Source organism: Notothenia coriiceps, unplaced genomic scaffold, assembly GCF_000735185.1.
Source record: "Notothenia coriiceps isolate Sejong01 unplaced genomic scaffold, NC01 NC01_scaffold00017410, whole genome shotgun sequence".
In the NCBI taxonomy this organism is placed as follows: Eukaryota; Metazoa; Chordata; class Actinopteri; order Perciformes; family Nototheniidae; genus Notothenia; species Notothenia coriiceps.
Window position 1 is genome coordinate 20340 of NW_011350111.1, and position 15441 is coordinate 35780.

The following is a 15441-nucleotide window of genomic DNA, read 5'->3' on the forward strand; positions in this document are numbered from 1 at the left end:
ATCATTGTCTTTGTTGCTGTTGGCTCCAAAAGTGAAATGTCCAGGGTTTTACTCGTGCCTTTGTTTCTTCCGCCAACAGAAGCAAGCTTGAACTTACTTAACTCTTTAATATTCCTTATCTTCCGACCTGAACTGGACTGTTTTATCCTTATCCAAAGCTGCTCTAACTATATCATCAACATCAGGGCCACAAGTTAAACTGTAACCTTATATTCAGGAATTGAATGTTGCAGTCAAAACTTATCTGTTGCGTTTTCTTGTTTTGTTTCCACAGTGACTAATAAGAAACCCTCCTGCGTGTCCATCACTAAGGTGAAGCAGTTCCACGGATCTTCTGCTTTCGCAAAAAGGTCACAGTGGACCATCGACCAGCTACGGCAGGTCAACGGCATCGACTCCAATAAAGTATGTCATTTATAGTGCCTTTCAACCGCTATTAATGCAGTTAATATCGCTATGAATTACGCTACTTATTGCTGATACAACATACTTCTTGTGTCCTGCTTTCAACGTTTCTTTTCAATGACTTCCCCCACTCATCTGTCACCCATGTCTCCCTCTTTCTTTCTAAGGACTGTCCAGAGTTTGACCTGATGTTCGAGAATGCTTTTGACCAGTGGGTTGCTTGCTCAGCAGGAGAGAAGTGCACCTTCATCCAAATCCTTCACCACACCTGCCAGCGCTACAGCTCCGCACAGAAACCAGATTTCGTCAACTGTCAGTCCAAACTTTTGGGGGGTAAGACAGTTAAAATAACAACTGCTTACTGTCCTCTGGTAATATTCCTGCTCAGAACACAGTGGCTCTGCTTTGCCAGACTCACTGTCATACTGTGCTGTAAGCCAGTTTGAATCTGATTATGTATGATGACAACCAGCACCTGGTGTTCATGAAAATGCATGCTTATTCCTCGTACACAGCATCTGTTGAGCACTCTGCTGAAGTGAGGTCAACGAGGATGTCCAACAACATTCATCAGCTGTGACTCAAAGCATCTAACACAGATCAACTGGTTTCCAGCCCATTGAAATACTCAATACAGCACTAAACAATAACTTCCCCTAATTTATGTGGTGTTGACACGTTACATTGTGTGCTTGACGTGTGCAGTTTATTATTATTATGATTGGTTTCAACCCTTCAAACTAATCACAGTAAAAGCTCTAACAGACAAGTGAAAACTAACCTCCCACTTAAAAATCATATTAAATTCATGCCCAATTAATAGGTGAAGACAGGCTGATCAAACAAGTTGGAGCACAATTCCCAAATGTTACAAATTGTAAATCCAAAACTGTGTAATTGGTTATTTCCTAGCTGCAATTTTTGTGTTTGTGGCGCAGGAGGTTGAGGGTGGGAGTGCTGGTTTATGGTTTCCTCTACAGTGAATCGCAGTAGGGAACTCAGCATCCCGAGCGGTTTAATCAGATATTGATCTGTTTACCCCCCAACCCTCATCTTTAAACAACATTCAACCATGAGGAATTATTTATGGACCACATTGCCAACCCGTCTCCTGCTGCGTGCTCATCTGCGCCACATAATACAATAGGCAATTACCAGATAGAAAAAATAAAATAAAAATGTTCATTCATGTTTCAAATAGAGTTCTGTAAAAACTAATATATAAAATCACTCATAAGTAGGATGCTCCAATCGCCAATTTTGGGGTCGATCGCCGGAATCAGTATCGGCCGATCCGATCGAGTGGGTGGGGGCTATGGGGATCTTCCATTTAAAGTGATGTTTAAAACTCAGCTAATGGGGCTCATTCACTGGCACTTCCACAAACAACAACCAACATAATTATTACATTCAAATGAAGTACATTATTCAAGTTTACATTAACTTTGGATAATAACACAGGAGAATAAACATTTGTGATTAATTTGCGATTAATCGCGATTAACTATGGACAATCATGCGATTAATAGCGATTAAATATTTTTTAATCGACTGACAGCCCTAATTTAAAGTGATGTTTAAAACTCAGTTAATGGGGCTCATTCACTGGCGCTTCCACAAACAACAACCAACATAATTATTACATTCAAATGAAGTACATTATTCAAGTTTACATTAACTTTGGATAATAACACGGGAGAAATGAGCGGAAGTGTGTTAGGTCTAACTCTCAGTGTGTGTTTTGCTCCGCTCACCGGTCCGTCACAGCGGGTGGAGCTGCATGATTTCTGCTTCACACACGTCGCATACCGCTATCTTACTGTCTTTTTCGGACACCTTAAAAGACTGCCAGACTGGTGAAGCCATTTTGGCGAGCTTGTTTTGCCGCGCACAAAGAAAAGTGTCATGTATTTTACGTCATGTGATCGGCTCTCCCGATCGGAATTTATAGAGAGCACCGATCGATCGGCAGAGAGTGAATATCAGCTGATATCGATCGGCGGCCGATCGATCGGAGCATCCCTACTCATAAGTTATATCGGACTTCCTTTGTTACTTTACTCTTTGTTTGTGTGCGCATACTATAGTATACACTGATTGACGATAAAGCTGCATGTTGTTATGTTTCCTTGACCTCCCTCCTACTCTGAAAACCATGTCTGTGTTTAACATATTTAAACAGACTCTGATGCATATTGTATGTGTAGGTGTTAGGGTAGTGGTCTCCCAGAGAGCTAGGAACACAGTGGTCTTTAGTATAGGATGGATTATAGAGTGCCACCACATGCCTCCAGTATTTCTGAAAATTACACTTGGACTTCCTGTAGCATAATTCTGTACTTAAAATAGCCAACCCTCTGGTTTTGTAGAATCAGCTCCAGTATTTTAGAGCCGTTGACAACATGCTGTAAGTCCATCTGGCTGATGGTCTGATAATGAACTCCTGGCTCTAAGAGAGTAGAGGATAGTGTCTGATAGACTAAAAATTGACAGGTCAGCGGTACATTGTGACAGGAGGAAGAGAGAGGATGCCAGCCCGCTGCCAACTCTGTCCACCCCAGTTTAAGTCTCACACCAGTGCAAAACAAAAATCACGACGCTGCTCAGGTGTGGGACCATAACTGTGGGCGACTCTTATCTGCAGAATCCTCTGGGATGGCAGCCTCCAGAATGACGAAAAAGGTAGACCGTGTATATAACAAGAATTGTGTGCTACCGACACCATTATGAAGTACCCTAGAGGGGACAGCAGGGTTTGCCATTAAAGATGGGGAGCATAAAAATAGTGAACATGATATTAGTTGTCAGTTTCTCTATGTGTGGGAGATATGTCATGACAATGCCATCAGCAGTCTGTCAGCTTAATCTTGCCCTGTTTCCCCATGCTGGTTATAACTACATGAGGTCCTGTCGAATGTGAGTACAAAATTGAGACAGCAGCAATATTATCCTTTCATTACATCCGTGTGTTTACATTTAATCAGAGGGTGTCATCTCAAGTCTCATAAGGTCACATTTATGATGGAGCCAAAAAGGCACCTGATGAATGAATTGAAGGTTTTGGAAGTGTTGATATTCTGATGTAAACAGTATAATTAACACTTAAGATTAAGATGTCTTCGTGAACAGTTTTCTCGGTGAGGGGATACTTTAAACTTCTCTCGAAGCTGTCTAGATGTACAGGCCCATGTATTTAAACCTTGATGGGGCATGTAATTGGTCCAGAAATAAAAGCAGCTAGTTTGCTAATTGCCTTGTTATCAGTGCCAACTTGGGCTGCTGCCCACACTGTAAGACCCTTTTATACCCTTATTTTCACTTGAGCTTCTCTAGCTGACTGGCAAAGTATTCATGAACTGATTCTAAATGAACAGTTAAATATGTGACATAAGTAAATCCTTTTTTTCACTTAGCGTTTTGCAAACCTGTCTCCTAGTGGTTTAAACTAAATGTACATTTTATTATTAGGGAGGATGGATGAATAATCAAACAGTAACCATTTTTATATTATTTTTGACAACTGAAGACACTTAACTTGTGATTTAACATTTCAAAAACAGTAACCCTTCTTGACTCATTTTAAAACGATATCATGTTTTGAACATCAAAACTGACTGTGATGTTTTGATATTTTCCCATCACAGAAGACCAAACTGTAGATTCAGTCATTTTCCGTTGCAAGGTCTATTTCAAAAGAAAGAGGAAAGCATTTGTTGCACACAACGGTCATCTACTAAGACAAGGTAAGCCGGTGGTACAGTATGCAAAAGTACTGGGACCACTGTAAATTTAAAAAAAGTTTTACCCCCCACTAATAAGTTTTGAGTTCCTAAATAAATAAACAAAAAATAAAGTTTCTTTGTTAAACATGTGTATCCCCAACTAACAAATGATAGAACTAATAGAAGTACGTTAATGTTTATAGGAGACGACATTATCTTACAGCGAGCAAATAAAAACTAAAAACAAAAGAACAACCTTCATTTTATATAAAGTAGTCTCAAACAGTTGGAATGTATTAAAAAATTCATTCCACAAATGACCCCAAAGTTGAATTTACATTTTTATAAAACCTTTCTGCTACCTTCTGAACTGAGAGCTCTCCTCTTGGCTCTTGAGGGAATTAACTGTCCTCTGTTGCCATTTATAGACTTATACTGTATTTAACAGAGCTTTCCTCCCTATGTCACTGTTTGTATGTCACTGTGGGGACTGACTACATGCTGAAAGGGATTTTAAAGAAACATCCAAATGTTATGTGAGTTATGTTCACGGTCCTTACCCCTCTCCGTCAGACTGTGCAGAGTCACTGACTAACACTGAGGTAACTCACATAACGTATGAGGGCAGTACAGTGATGAATTGCTTCTTCCCTAATGCTTTCCATAGTATTTTTTACTTTTCTACATCATTTCATACATTAACATTTAAGCTTGTAAGACTTTAATGACCGACATTAAGGCTATTTGATTATTATTATTATTATTATTATTACATTATATGATGCTGACATTTATCTGCTGATTAAATGCACAGAGAAGGCTGCTTGCATGAATAAGGGAAATGAGAATAGAGTAGCTATTTTTCAGCTACACTAGTCAGTATCTAAATGGCTCTGTGGCACATTCAGTACAGAATGTTCCATGTTCCTCCCCATTGGTGTTATTTGTGCTTTTGAACCAGCATGACAGTGACTAAACTAAATAACAACTGAGCAAGCAAGGTCAAGAATTATCCCGTCATGAAATAATGTCAGCGGCTGACTAACCTCCTTGCTTTTCTCTGAGTGGTTAACAAAGAGGGTTTCAGGCTACACATCCACCTCAGTCCAAAGTACATGCGAGTACCTGTAGGACACATAACTACGTTCATAAAAAAATTATTAAATGTAGTTAAAGCAAGGGTCTAACACAATCAGACAAATTAATTGTGATTTATAATAGGATAATTTGAACCTGTGTACTGAATCGCACATTTTAAATAACTATTGACTTTGTGTGGCTCTAATTTAACATGTGACTGACCGATGGTTGTAGCATAATGAAGAAGGCATATTCACAAGGGTTTATAAGGTACATTTTTCACGGGGAGGGAGTGGTATCGGAAAAAGAGGGAAGTGTTTTAATGGCTATATCATTTTGTAAGAACATACAGAAAAGGGGTACTGCCCTGTATAAAAAGTTTGGGAGTGACCATTAAAAAGGAGGAAAGAGAGAATGAACCATATGTAGAGTTTCTGCTGTAAGATGTGGAGAAAAGTGATTGGATAAAAGGCTTTAGAGATTAAATAGGTGTCTGTCAGGAGTGCCAGAGAGTCGCCCCTTCCTGGTTGAATCTCTGCTATAGTTTCATTATGCGGCTGCGGATAATGTCAAGATTTGCATTAATGAAACGGCAGCGGGGGGTTATCTTGCAGTAGGAGCCCCATAGCGCTGTCTTTAGGCCCTTACTGTATGATGTCTATTCCATTAGCCATTTTTTGATTGTCACATTTTATAGTTTATTAAATTGTCAAATAGGAACATACTGTAGGTATTTTGTTTCTTTTTGTAGACTCGCCTTTCTTGTTTTTAATATACAGGAAACTGACACTTGCAAAATAGCGCATTTTCTCACAACATATTCTGTAAAGATAAATAAAAATATATTACTTTGATACTGCTCAGCTATTCCTTACACACTTCCTTACTTGGGTTTTACAGCTGGCCCGTCCTATACTTTTTGATAACACCTAGAAGCAGGAGGAAAGGTTTTATGTTTATTTCGGTAAAACAAATCTTAATTTTGGAACCGCAACATTTGAAATAATTCTATATCAATACATTTTCCCTAAATTAAACCGTACATTTGTATCTTCAATAAAATACATGTCTGTAAAGTACAGTTGACTATCCATTCAAATCAAATTGATTAATTATTTTGCCTATTTTGCCTCTTTGTTCTATGTTGTCTCCTAATTGGCAAAGGGAAAAGTAAGTGATTTAAATGTCTCATAATAGCAAACACTTTGAAAACAAGGTCATGGTTGAAAATAACAGAAATGACTGAGTACTTGAGTCAAGAGGCTCTTTATATGTAGTTACAGAACTTAGAGAAATCCTTGACAGAATCCTTCATAAGTTCTTTGGATGAATAGCGGCAGCCTCAAGCCCTCTGGTAATATCAGAATGATAAGGAGAATGTTTGATGTTACTTGTTGAAGTGCAGATAAGTGTGTGCTCGCGAATACTTAAAATAAATGATTGTGCGACTCTCTCTCCCTTCCTACACCCACAGCGTTATCCTAGCACACTGATAATATGATGTCTGCCAAATGAAAATGTTAAAGCCACTGCAGCATCATTTTATATGAATGGATCTCTTTGTGTTATTAAGTTGAATCTCTAATTAACCCAATATGCCTTAAAAATACATTGTTCTTGGCTGTCGGCACCTTGAGAAGTTTATCTGACATGCTCGAGTTGATAACCATCAATTATTTTCTTATTTCCAAAGCTGCCTGTTATCTGAGCTGGAAAAGGAAGGGTTAACTTTGAACGATCTCTCCCCTTCCTTGTTATGTTCGTCTTTGCACATAGTTTCTATTTTCTGGAAAATGTTGTTGCCAGAAAACAACTTGTTCAGTCTCCATTGTTAAAGAAACCCTGGCTTGACATAATATCATGGGGTATAGCAACACAATTCCTCCTGCATTGTTGAGCGAGGCGTGCCATGGATGTACTAGGATTGGCCTGTACTGTTCTATAGCTTATTCCAAATCCACAATGTAAAATGCCAAAATCATCATAAAAAGCCTCTGTTTGAGATATACCTTTGCAACATCAGGGTCCTGCATCATTAAAATGACTGTAATAACACCCGATAAGCTCCTCTGTAACATAAAAGAACTGCTGTTATCCCCACTGATAACATAAGCGCTAAGGCTCCCAGCGCTGGCACCACATAACATAATGTACTCCTACATCTTTCATTCTGCTCCTGATGCTGCAGCCCCTTCATGCTTCTCAAGAATGTCTCCACCCTGTGTTTTACTGTAATTACGTTCTCCACTGGGGGAGCCCACGCTGCAGCCCACCCCTCTTCTTAGGAGAAGAGAGGGAATGAGAAAGACCAGACCAGAGAGAGGAAGAATTGTGTGCAGGAAATTAAAGGGAGATGTTCTCTGAGTGGATGGTGTGGAGGGGCTGTCAGAGGGTTATATTGAAGATGATGGTAGAATTACTCCCTGGGCTCTTCCGAGGAGGAGAGGATTAAGAGGAATCCCTCTGAAGGTGAAAAGGTCTTATCCTTTCTAGTGAGGACCTAAAGTTTTCCAGTGAAAGTGTTTCTTTTCCTAAATAAAAGCCTGAAGGAATGTGTTTTAAGCCTATGTAAACCAGAGTCCACTTTTGCTCCTGTCTGCCATCCACTGAACATACAGTAAAACACTTGCTATAGAGAAGTAACTCATACAACCCCATGTAAAAAAAGTATAACCTTCATGTTGTAGCCGTGGACTGTTAAGTTCTTGTTTGCAGCTGTAGACAGATACAATATAAACCTTTTAACCACATGAAAAAATAAATCCTGACTGGTTTGAAGCTTTTATGTTACGGGTCCAGATGTGGGATGTGGGATGCATTCTGTAGTTATTTGACTTTAATCCCTTGGAACTTGACCATAAAAAAAGCCTTTTGCTTGTGTTTCCTCCTTTCTATCCTTTTTGTTATTCATAGCTGTGGGGATGAACAACTATACATCCATCTGTGTGTGCAGCACAGGTGTGTCTCTACGTAAACAGCTCTGACTTTATCAAATGAACTTCTGTTGGAGCAACAGCAGCTGCTCGGGCTGTCATTACACCCACTGCAGTCGAGTCGTCCCAATTATCTGTCACTCAGCCTACCTGCCTTCATGCCACGGGACACACACTCACTGTCTAGCAGTTTCCTGTGGGAGCAGATAGAATCAGGCTTGTCAAGTCTTAATACAGTCGCTACCTTCTCCCTCCGTCTGTTCCTTCTCCTCTAACTCATTTACTGTATATCCAGGGATATAGACCTTGGAAAATCGAATCTAGCTTTTCCTTCTGCTGGGTGTTTGTTGTGTTTTTCTTTATTATTATTATTCACTTTTTAAAGTTAGCTAAAGAGTGAATGTTCCTTGAGGGGCTGGGATGGTCCTCACTAAATCAATTCCCTAAATATAAAAAAAGGCATAATAATAATTGTACTGTTACATTCTAAACCCTGAGGTGGCGCAACAACGTTTTATAAAAAAAAAAGGCTTGTCAGGACCTTGCTACCACATATGGAAATGTTTGGTCAATGAAAAGTAGCAGTTCACATGAACAATAGGTGACGCATTTAAAACAAAGGCAATTTTTTTCCAATACTGGCCTGGTGCATGTGACAGATTATACCCCACTTGAACAATACAACTGTATTGCCGACAAAAATAAAGCAGCAGAAATATGTGCTGCTCGAAGTCCGTGCGTTAGCGTAGCACATAACAGCATCACTCCCGATGTGCTGTAGATTGATAAGTTGTCAGCGGAAACATCCGCAGGGCTAACGCTGCTATAGAAAGATATGTTCTCACTCTTATATCCAGCACTGGGTCTCCGGGGCTGCCCATGCAGCCAAGCACATCTCCTCTCTTTATTAGTTCAGAGGAGAGTAACCGCAGAGCTGACAGCACAGGTTCAAAATTGAGGAAAAGCAATGCAGGATGTCATAACGAATAAAATGCTGTGTTGCCGTTGCGTACTTTGAAGTTTGAAAAGGTTAATTTCACTTGATCTTTCCCTGAAGTAAATCAACTTTGAAGGAAAGCCATTAGCCAACTTCCCACGTTGCACCTGGTGAAAGCCATTCACTTTTTGTCTTCTACCATTAACACTAATGCTCAAGGTCACTGATTCAACTACACGCATCTAATGTCACAGGTTAATTTGTTGTCTACTTCATGTTATTATTCAACAGAGGATTCACAATTTGTCCTTTCTCTCCTTCTCTTGTGTGCCTCTCTTCCGTCCGGCTGTTATCTGCAGGTAACAGCATACTGCACTCGGCTGCGGACAGTGTGACGAGTGCCGTACAGAAGGCGAGTCAGGCTCTGAACGAGCGCGGCGAGCGATTAGGCCGGGCGGAGGAGAGGACCGCGGACATGATGAACAGTGCTGAACAGTTCTCTGTTACTGCACAGAAGGTGAGGAAATATGTTAGCAAGACGCATTACAATTCATAACCTCAGGGTAGGCTTGCTTTAATGCAGCGCGTTGAAATTCTGAATTAGTTATGGAATGTTTTGGAACATCTAGTAAAAATGTTAAAGTCATTATTAATTCAGCCAAAATAATACATATTACTTCAACCTGAGGATATTTGTAAGAGTTGCCTCATAGTGACTTCAGCTTTCTCTGCTCGGGGAAACATAATAATCTTTTTCTTCTTCTCATTAACTCTGTTTGGTAGTGGGGGCTCCCTCATCCTCCATCCATCCCACATCTCTTGTTTGTCATGAAAACTAATTGCATGCTCTATAATGACGCTATTAGCATAATCTCCTTTTTTTCCCCTGCAAAAAAAACGAAAAAATGGTTAGCTTTGTAACGAGTGCACCTGATAGCGATCATCATAACTGTCTCTGTAATAGCACGCAGTATATCACACAACCCTGGGTTTGCAGTCATGTTGTGAATGGAGAGCCTTCACTGAGACATGTGCCATTTAAAGTGGAATATCAATAACTTTAGTAGAGCCATCCATTGCTTATTTTGAACACGCTGGTGGTATAATTGAAAGACATTTGCCTTACAAGGCCCTCAGACTGCTCAGAGACGAGCTTTCCCGCCGCGATGAATTTCTGAAACTGTGATAAGCAAAGAAAAAGAACCCGACTCTGGTGGTTTCTGTAGAAAATGAGTGTAGAACCCCCATGAAGAATGACTCATTTTCTGCCATTTCTCATTTCATTTTATACCATTAGCTTTTATATTTGTTTTGTGTTATGATGTATCATTCGTTTGGCACACTATTATCAAGTCTCAGAGCTCTGCATGTCTGAAGCAAAGGCAGAAAGGCCTTACAGATGGATAAAGAAGTGGTGGAATCAACAGCTTTTTTTTTACCTCTTTGAATGGCTTTAACATCCTACTGCATGCGTTGTAAGAATCTTGAAATGATAAGTGTCTGCAGCTTCATCTCGCCACACTGCTCAGTTTAAAAAAAGACCCTTCTTTTCTGCCTGCTGCTCTACTGCCCCCACTTGTTCAACTAGCACATTTCAGTTCTTCTTTTTCCATAGCAACATACCCCATGCTGTAGTCTGTGTGTGTGCATGTGTGTGTATTCCTTCCTCACGTCAACACCCCATAGCTTTGTATTCGATTTGTTTCCTTGGTCATCTCTCTAACGAGCCTCCAGCCAAGCCATTAGAGCCCTTGTTAATGAGATGAATTCAGTTGCCTTGTCATTGCCTGAATAGAAAAACACCATAACCAGCGTCATTATAAACCCCTCCTAACAGCTTGTTCTCCTTTGTGGAAGTATTCTAATTAAGTCAGATCTATACTGTACCACATTTTACTCACTGTGCTTACTTTTCCCTGCATTACATCTACACTACCTTTGCTTTCTATAGCTGGGTAGCATTTTGCTGATAGGATTATACAAATTCTCATTGTATTATCCCCCAACCCCCACCCTAATTTGTTCTACAGCTTGCCATGAAGCACAAGTGTTAGACCACTGCCGAAACCAACTGGTCACCAATTGCCAGTCGCTGTACAGGAGAAGGATTCCAGATTTTATTATTTTTAATAGATTTAATATGATTACTATTTGTTAACAATGTTAACATTTTAATGTTTTGGGTTGTTGAATTCTGGTACATCATCTGACGGCGACACATCTCGCTGGGGGGAGGAACAGAGGTAACCAACGCTACTTCAGACTGTCAGCCGAATGTTTCGTGCTCCTGTTTGCCAAATGTATTCACAAGACTATGACAGTCTTAACCACGGCCAATCAAAACACTTCCCCTCTTCATATGCTCACACACTCCTGTGAGAGTCAACATGCATCATTATCAGCAATCACTCAAATACCAGGAACAGCTTGTATCGCTGGGTATTAATTGGTGAGAATTATTTATGAGCACTGCAGTGATTATGCAGCCGCTGTCATTGGTTTGTGACTGGATTGGTTGACTGTGAACACACAAAACATATATAAAAAACACATACATACCTGAAGATTTTCTTGTCTGATGCTTACTGTAGATTGTAACCAGGTAAATAATTTGACGATGCATTAGGTAGGATGTGATGTCAGGTAGAAGGAATAATCACATCTGTGGAGAAAAAGAACTCCACCCTGAACAACCAAAAAATCCCAAAGTATTTATTTTCAACAATGTTTTATTCTCTTTCGTCGACATTCGGACATTGCAGTATTTTGCTCTGTTTTGCTCTCAATCATTTCAAAATGTATCACAACAGTATTAGTCCAAATGTTTTCAACATATTGTTTCATAAACTGCACATGACACGGCTTGGATGGGTTTGTGTCTATAACGATAAATGACAACAGTGAAATAGTGAAGTCCTCTGTCTACCATTCCAAAACAACCAAAACTACATGTAATAAAGTTCCTAACTTATTTGGGAGTGTACTTGAAGAACTCTGTCTGGAAAAAAGCTTTTTTTAATTATAATAATTTATGTTGAATTCAGTAAACCAGCTTCTGCATTGTATAAAGCAACATAAGGAATATCTTCTATTACTATTATCTAGGTGTCTGTGGAGCTAATTGGTCCTATTACCATGGGATCTTATAAATGACTCTTGGCTGTATTTCAACTTTAATCATTCAGTAGTCATTTCTTTATCTATTTTTTATAATTTGGGTCGGTTAATAAAAAGCTGATAGATAACGGTCAAAATGTCTCAAATAGCAGCATCAGTGTGTAGTAGTTTATTTGTTGCCAGTGCTCTCACGCTAACGGTAACCTTGGCTTTCTCACTTGCAAGATACTGCCCTCACAATCGAGATGTATTTGATTTCTTTTCTGAATATTTTATAATTCTGTTGGTGTGCTTTTGTTCCTCTCAAACATTTTGGATGTTTATTATTTGATAAAATAAATATTTTATAATGTTGTCAGTGTCTTTTTTTTATAACCAGCGCTCACATTTCCATAAAATAATGGAATCAGACGCTGTACCTTTTATTTCGTTGGGTTTCTTTGTGGTTGTTGTTGCATTTTGTGTTTCATGCATGGATTTTCTCTTGTCATGAACAACAAGCTGCCAAAACCTTAACGTGTCTAAAGGCTCGTTTTCTCTGTCTGATGTAGTCTCACGTCATGCTTAAACAATACTCATATGTCAGTGATTCATTCTCTATACTGTTTATTGTGTAATAAAGTCAGATGCCCAATCCAAATACAATGGTTCGTTATTAGTGCTGTTTGCTTTGAATGACTCACCTACGTTTGTATTTCAGTGTTAATATTGTTCTTGCCTCGTCTGGAAAACCAAGGTCAAACCGGTTTAAGGTTTGGTTGTCATTTCAATGAAATAATGCCTCTTGTGTTATGTCTAGAGGAGAATGATGCACAATATGTTCAAGTTGGATGGTCATGCTTGGTCAAATTCTGTGCACCTAAATACTATTGTTTCACTGATGATGTGTTTTCTCTTAATTATGGAAATAATAATCGAAACACTCTGTTCTTTTCACATCTGACTTATTACTCATCACTGTATTTGCACTGCAGTAATACTTTGTGAGCAGCCAGTGAGCTTGTCCTGTTTCCCCAGGAGATGGCAATGTAAAGCAGTAAGTCTTAATTGCTCACTTTCTCCTCTGTCCAGGCTGCAGTAAATACTGTACATTAAACCAAAGCCCCACAATGACACCCTACACATTATTGGAACCTGTTACTGTCCCAAATAGATTGATATGTCATTTAAAAGAAGAAGGGAAGTTGGTTAGAACTGATGAAGTTAAGATTTGTCTACATCAGTAATGCTTGTTGGCAGGAAAAAACAACTCTTTGAATAGTTTCGAATAAACCAATGATTCTGATTTCTTCATATGAATACGTCTATAGAAGTGTTTGTGAAATTGAATTTGTGTATGACCTTTATGAGGTTATCATATTATATAGTTGTGACCAAGTTGAGTTTGCTGCTCCTATGATCATGTGAGCCATGAGCAATTGAGCCAAAAAACAGATGACTTAAATAACCTCCATTCTCCAAATCATTTTTCTTTTCAAAGATTGCGAATTTATATTGTAATACCAATCCAAGAAAACATTTTTTATTTCATTTTCACACATTCCTCAACAGCTATCGTCTTACTTTGCAATTGAAAAAAGTATACATGCAGCACAAATGTAGTTTAAGATAATGCAAACAATTACATAGCAAAGCACCCTGAGCTTTTAACCCATCCACTGTATGGAATATAGAAAGAAAGGTGAATCCTAATGAAGACATTGCAGAGTCAAGTGAGCAGAAATCAAATGTATCAAAATATATGTTATCTTCTCCCTCCTTGGCGCCTCTTAATAGTATTTTAATCTTCCAATTAATGATGCGGCCCGTTCTGACAAGCAGAAGGGCAGCAAGCGTGGTGGCAATGTTGAAATGCATGATGTATAGGTTATAGTGGTGCAGAGGGGAGGAAGTAAGTACCTCATAAAAGCCCTGGTGCAGGACTCTGCTACCATTACTCACTCTGCCAAATCCTGTGAATCATTCCTGGCTCTTCTAATCGTTAAGCTCTCCTCTCTCTTTCCCTCCCAACTTAACACTGAGGTCCCAAAAGTGTCTTCTTTGCTCCTAAACTTCAGCACACACATCCCATCTTATTTCTTAACACCTGGAAGTGTTTTCTGTCCGATTGTGACCCTAGATCATGCTGGAGTGCTGGAATAAAACATATTCTACCTTTTAACGTAACATGTACATACAGTTGAAGTCCCCTTATTCACCACTGGAGGGGGCACTAACCTTGTACGAAGATTCCTCTGTCTCACGTCTTACCTTTGTCAGCTTGTTTTATTGCCCAGTGGTTTATTGATTAGTAGAACTGATTATTACTGTGTAATTTCAGTGTCATGTACACATTGATCGCAGCTTGAGGGCAGGAATTAGGGGCTGATTGAAAGCTGTTCTGTGTCAGTAATTGCTTCAGCGACTTTCTTGACAGGGGCTTGAGTTACGGCAGTAAAGAGCAAGTGAGCCATCAAACATTTATCCAACCAAGATTATAAGAAAGTATTATTTTTGAGATATCCTATTGATGTTCTTCTACTGTATATTAGAAATACCTGTCAGTGTTGTCTGGTCAGTTTTGTCAATGTTCAAAGACCATACCAAAAGGATTGTAGGATTGAGTGACATCTAGCGGGGAGATTGCAGATTACAACCAACTGAATACTCCTCTGATCACCCTTTCTTTTTCAATAATGATTGGAAAACGAAGATGCCTTCAGTAAAAATATACAATGTCCCACTAGATTCAATGTAAGGTCTGTCTGTTCTGGGATTTTGTGGATATATGGCGGTTCAACATGGGAGACTCTGTAGTCCAAATAAAGGGCTTGTTCTACACACTTTATGTAAAATCACAAGCAAAACTCCAGCAACACTTTACTTAAGAAGGCATTCCTAAAATGTGCCCAGTGTATAAAGAAGATATCTATTTTAATAGATAGTTACTATCAATATAAAAATCACATAGTTGAATTATCACAGCACTCTAGCATACATACTATTTTAATTTATCTGGACACATTTAGCTAATGTTTTCTGTTCTACTGTATTACTCTAACAACAGTGCTTTTTTCCAACATTCATAACAATTAATCACTAACTATTTATGTCAAATAAAGTGGGGTCTTAAGTAACAAAAGTAAAAGTATCTCACAACTCAGCACTACTTTATCTAATGTACTACACTGCATATCATTTTTAATTCAAACGTATCTCAACACTTATTCTCACATGCAGATGGGACACTGGTGTGGTTGACATCCTG

At 39.0% G+C, this 15441-nt stretch overlaps 1 protein-coding gene across 1 annotated transcript; it reads left to right on the forward strand.

The window, feature by feature from the left end:
- Positions 1 to 274: 274 nt before the first annotated feature.
- stxbp6 (syntaxin binding protein 6 (amisyn)) lies at positions 275 to 12548 on the forward strand (the record flags this gene model as incomplete). Its single annotated transcript, XM_010776897.1, has 4 exons — positions 275 to 405; positions 573 to 738; positions 9437 to 9594; positions 11108 to 12548. Coding segments are annotated over 4 exons (479 nt in total), but the record flags the coding sequence as incomplete, so codon positions are not given.
- Between the last annotated feature and the right edge of the window lie 2893 nt (positions 12549 to 15441).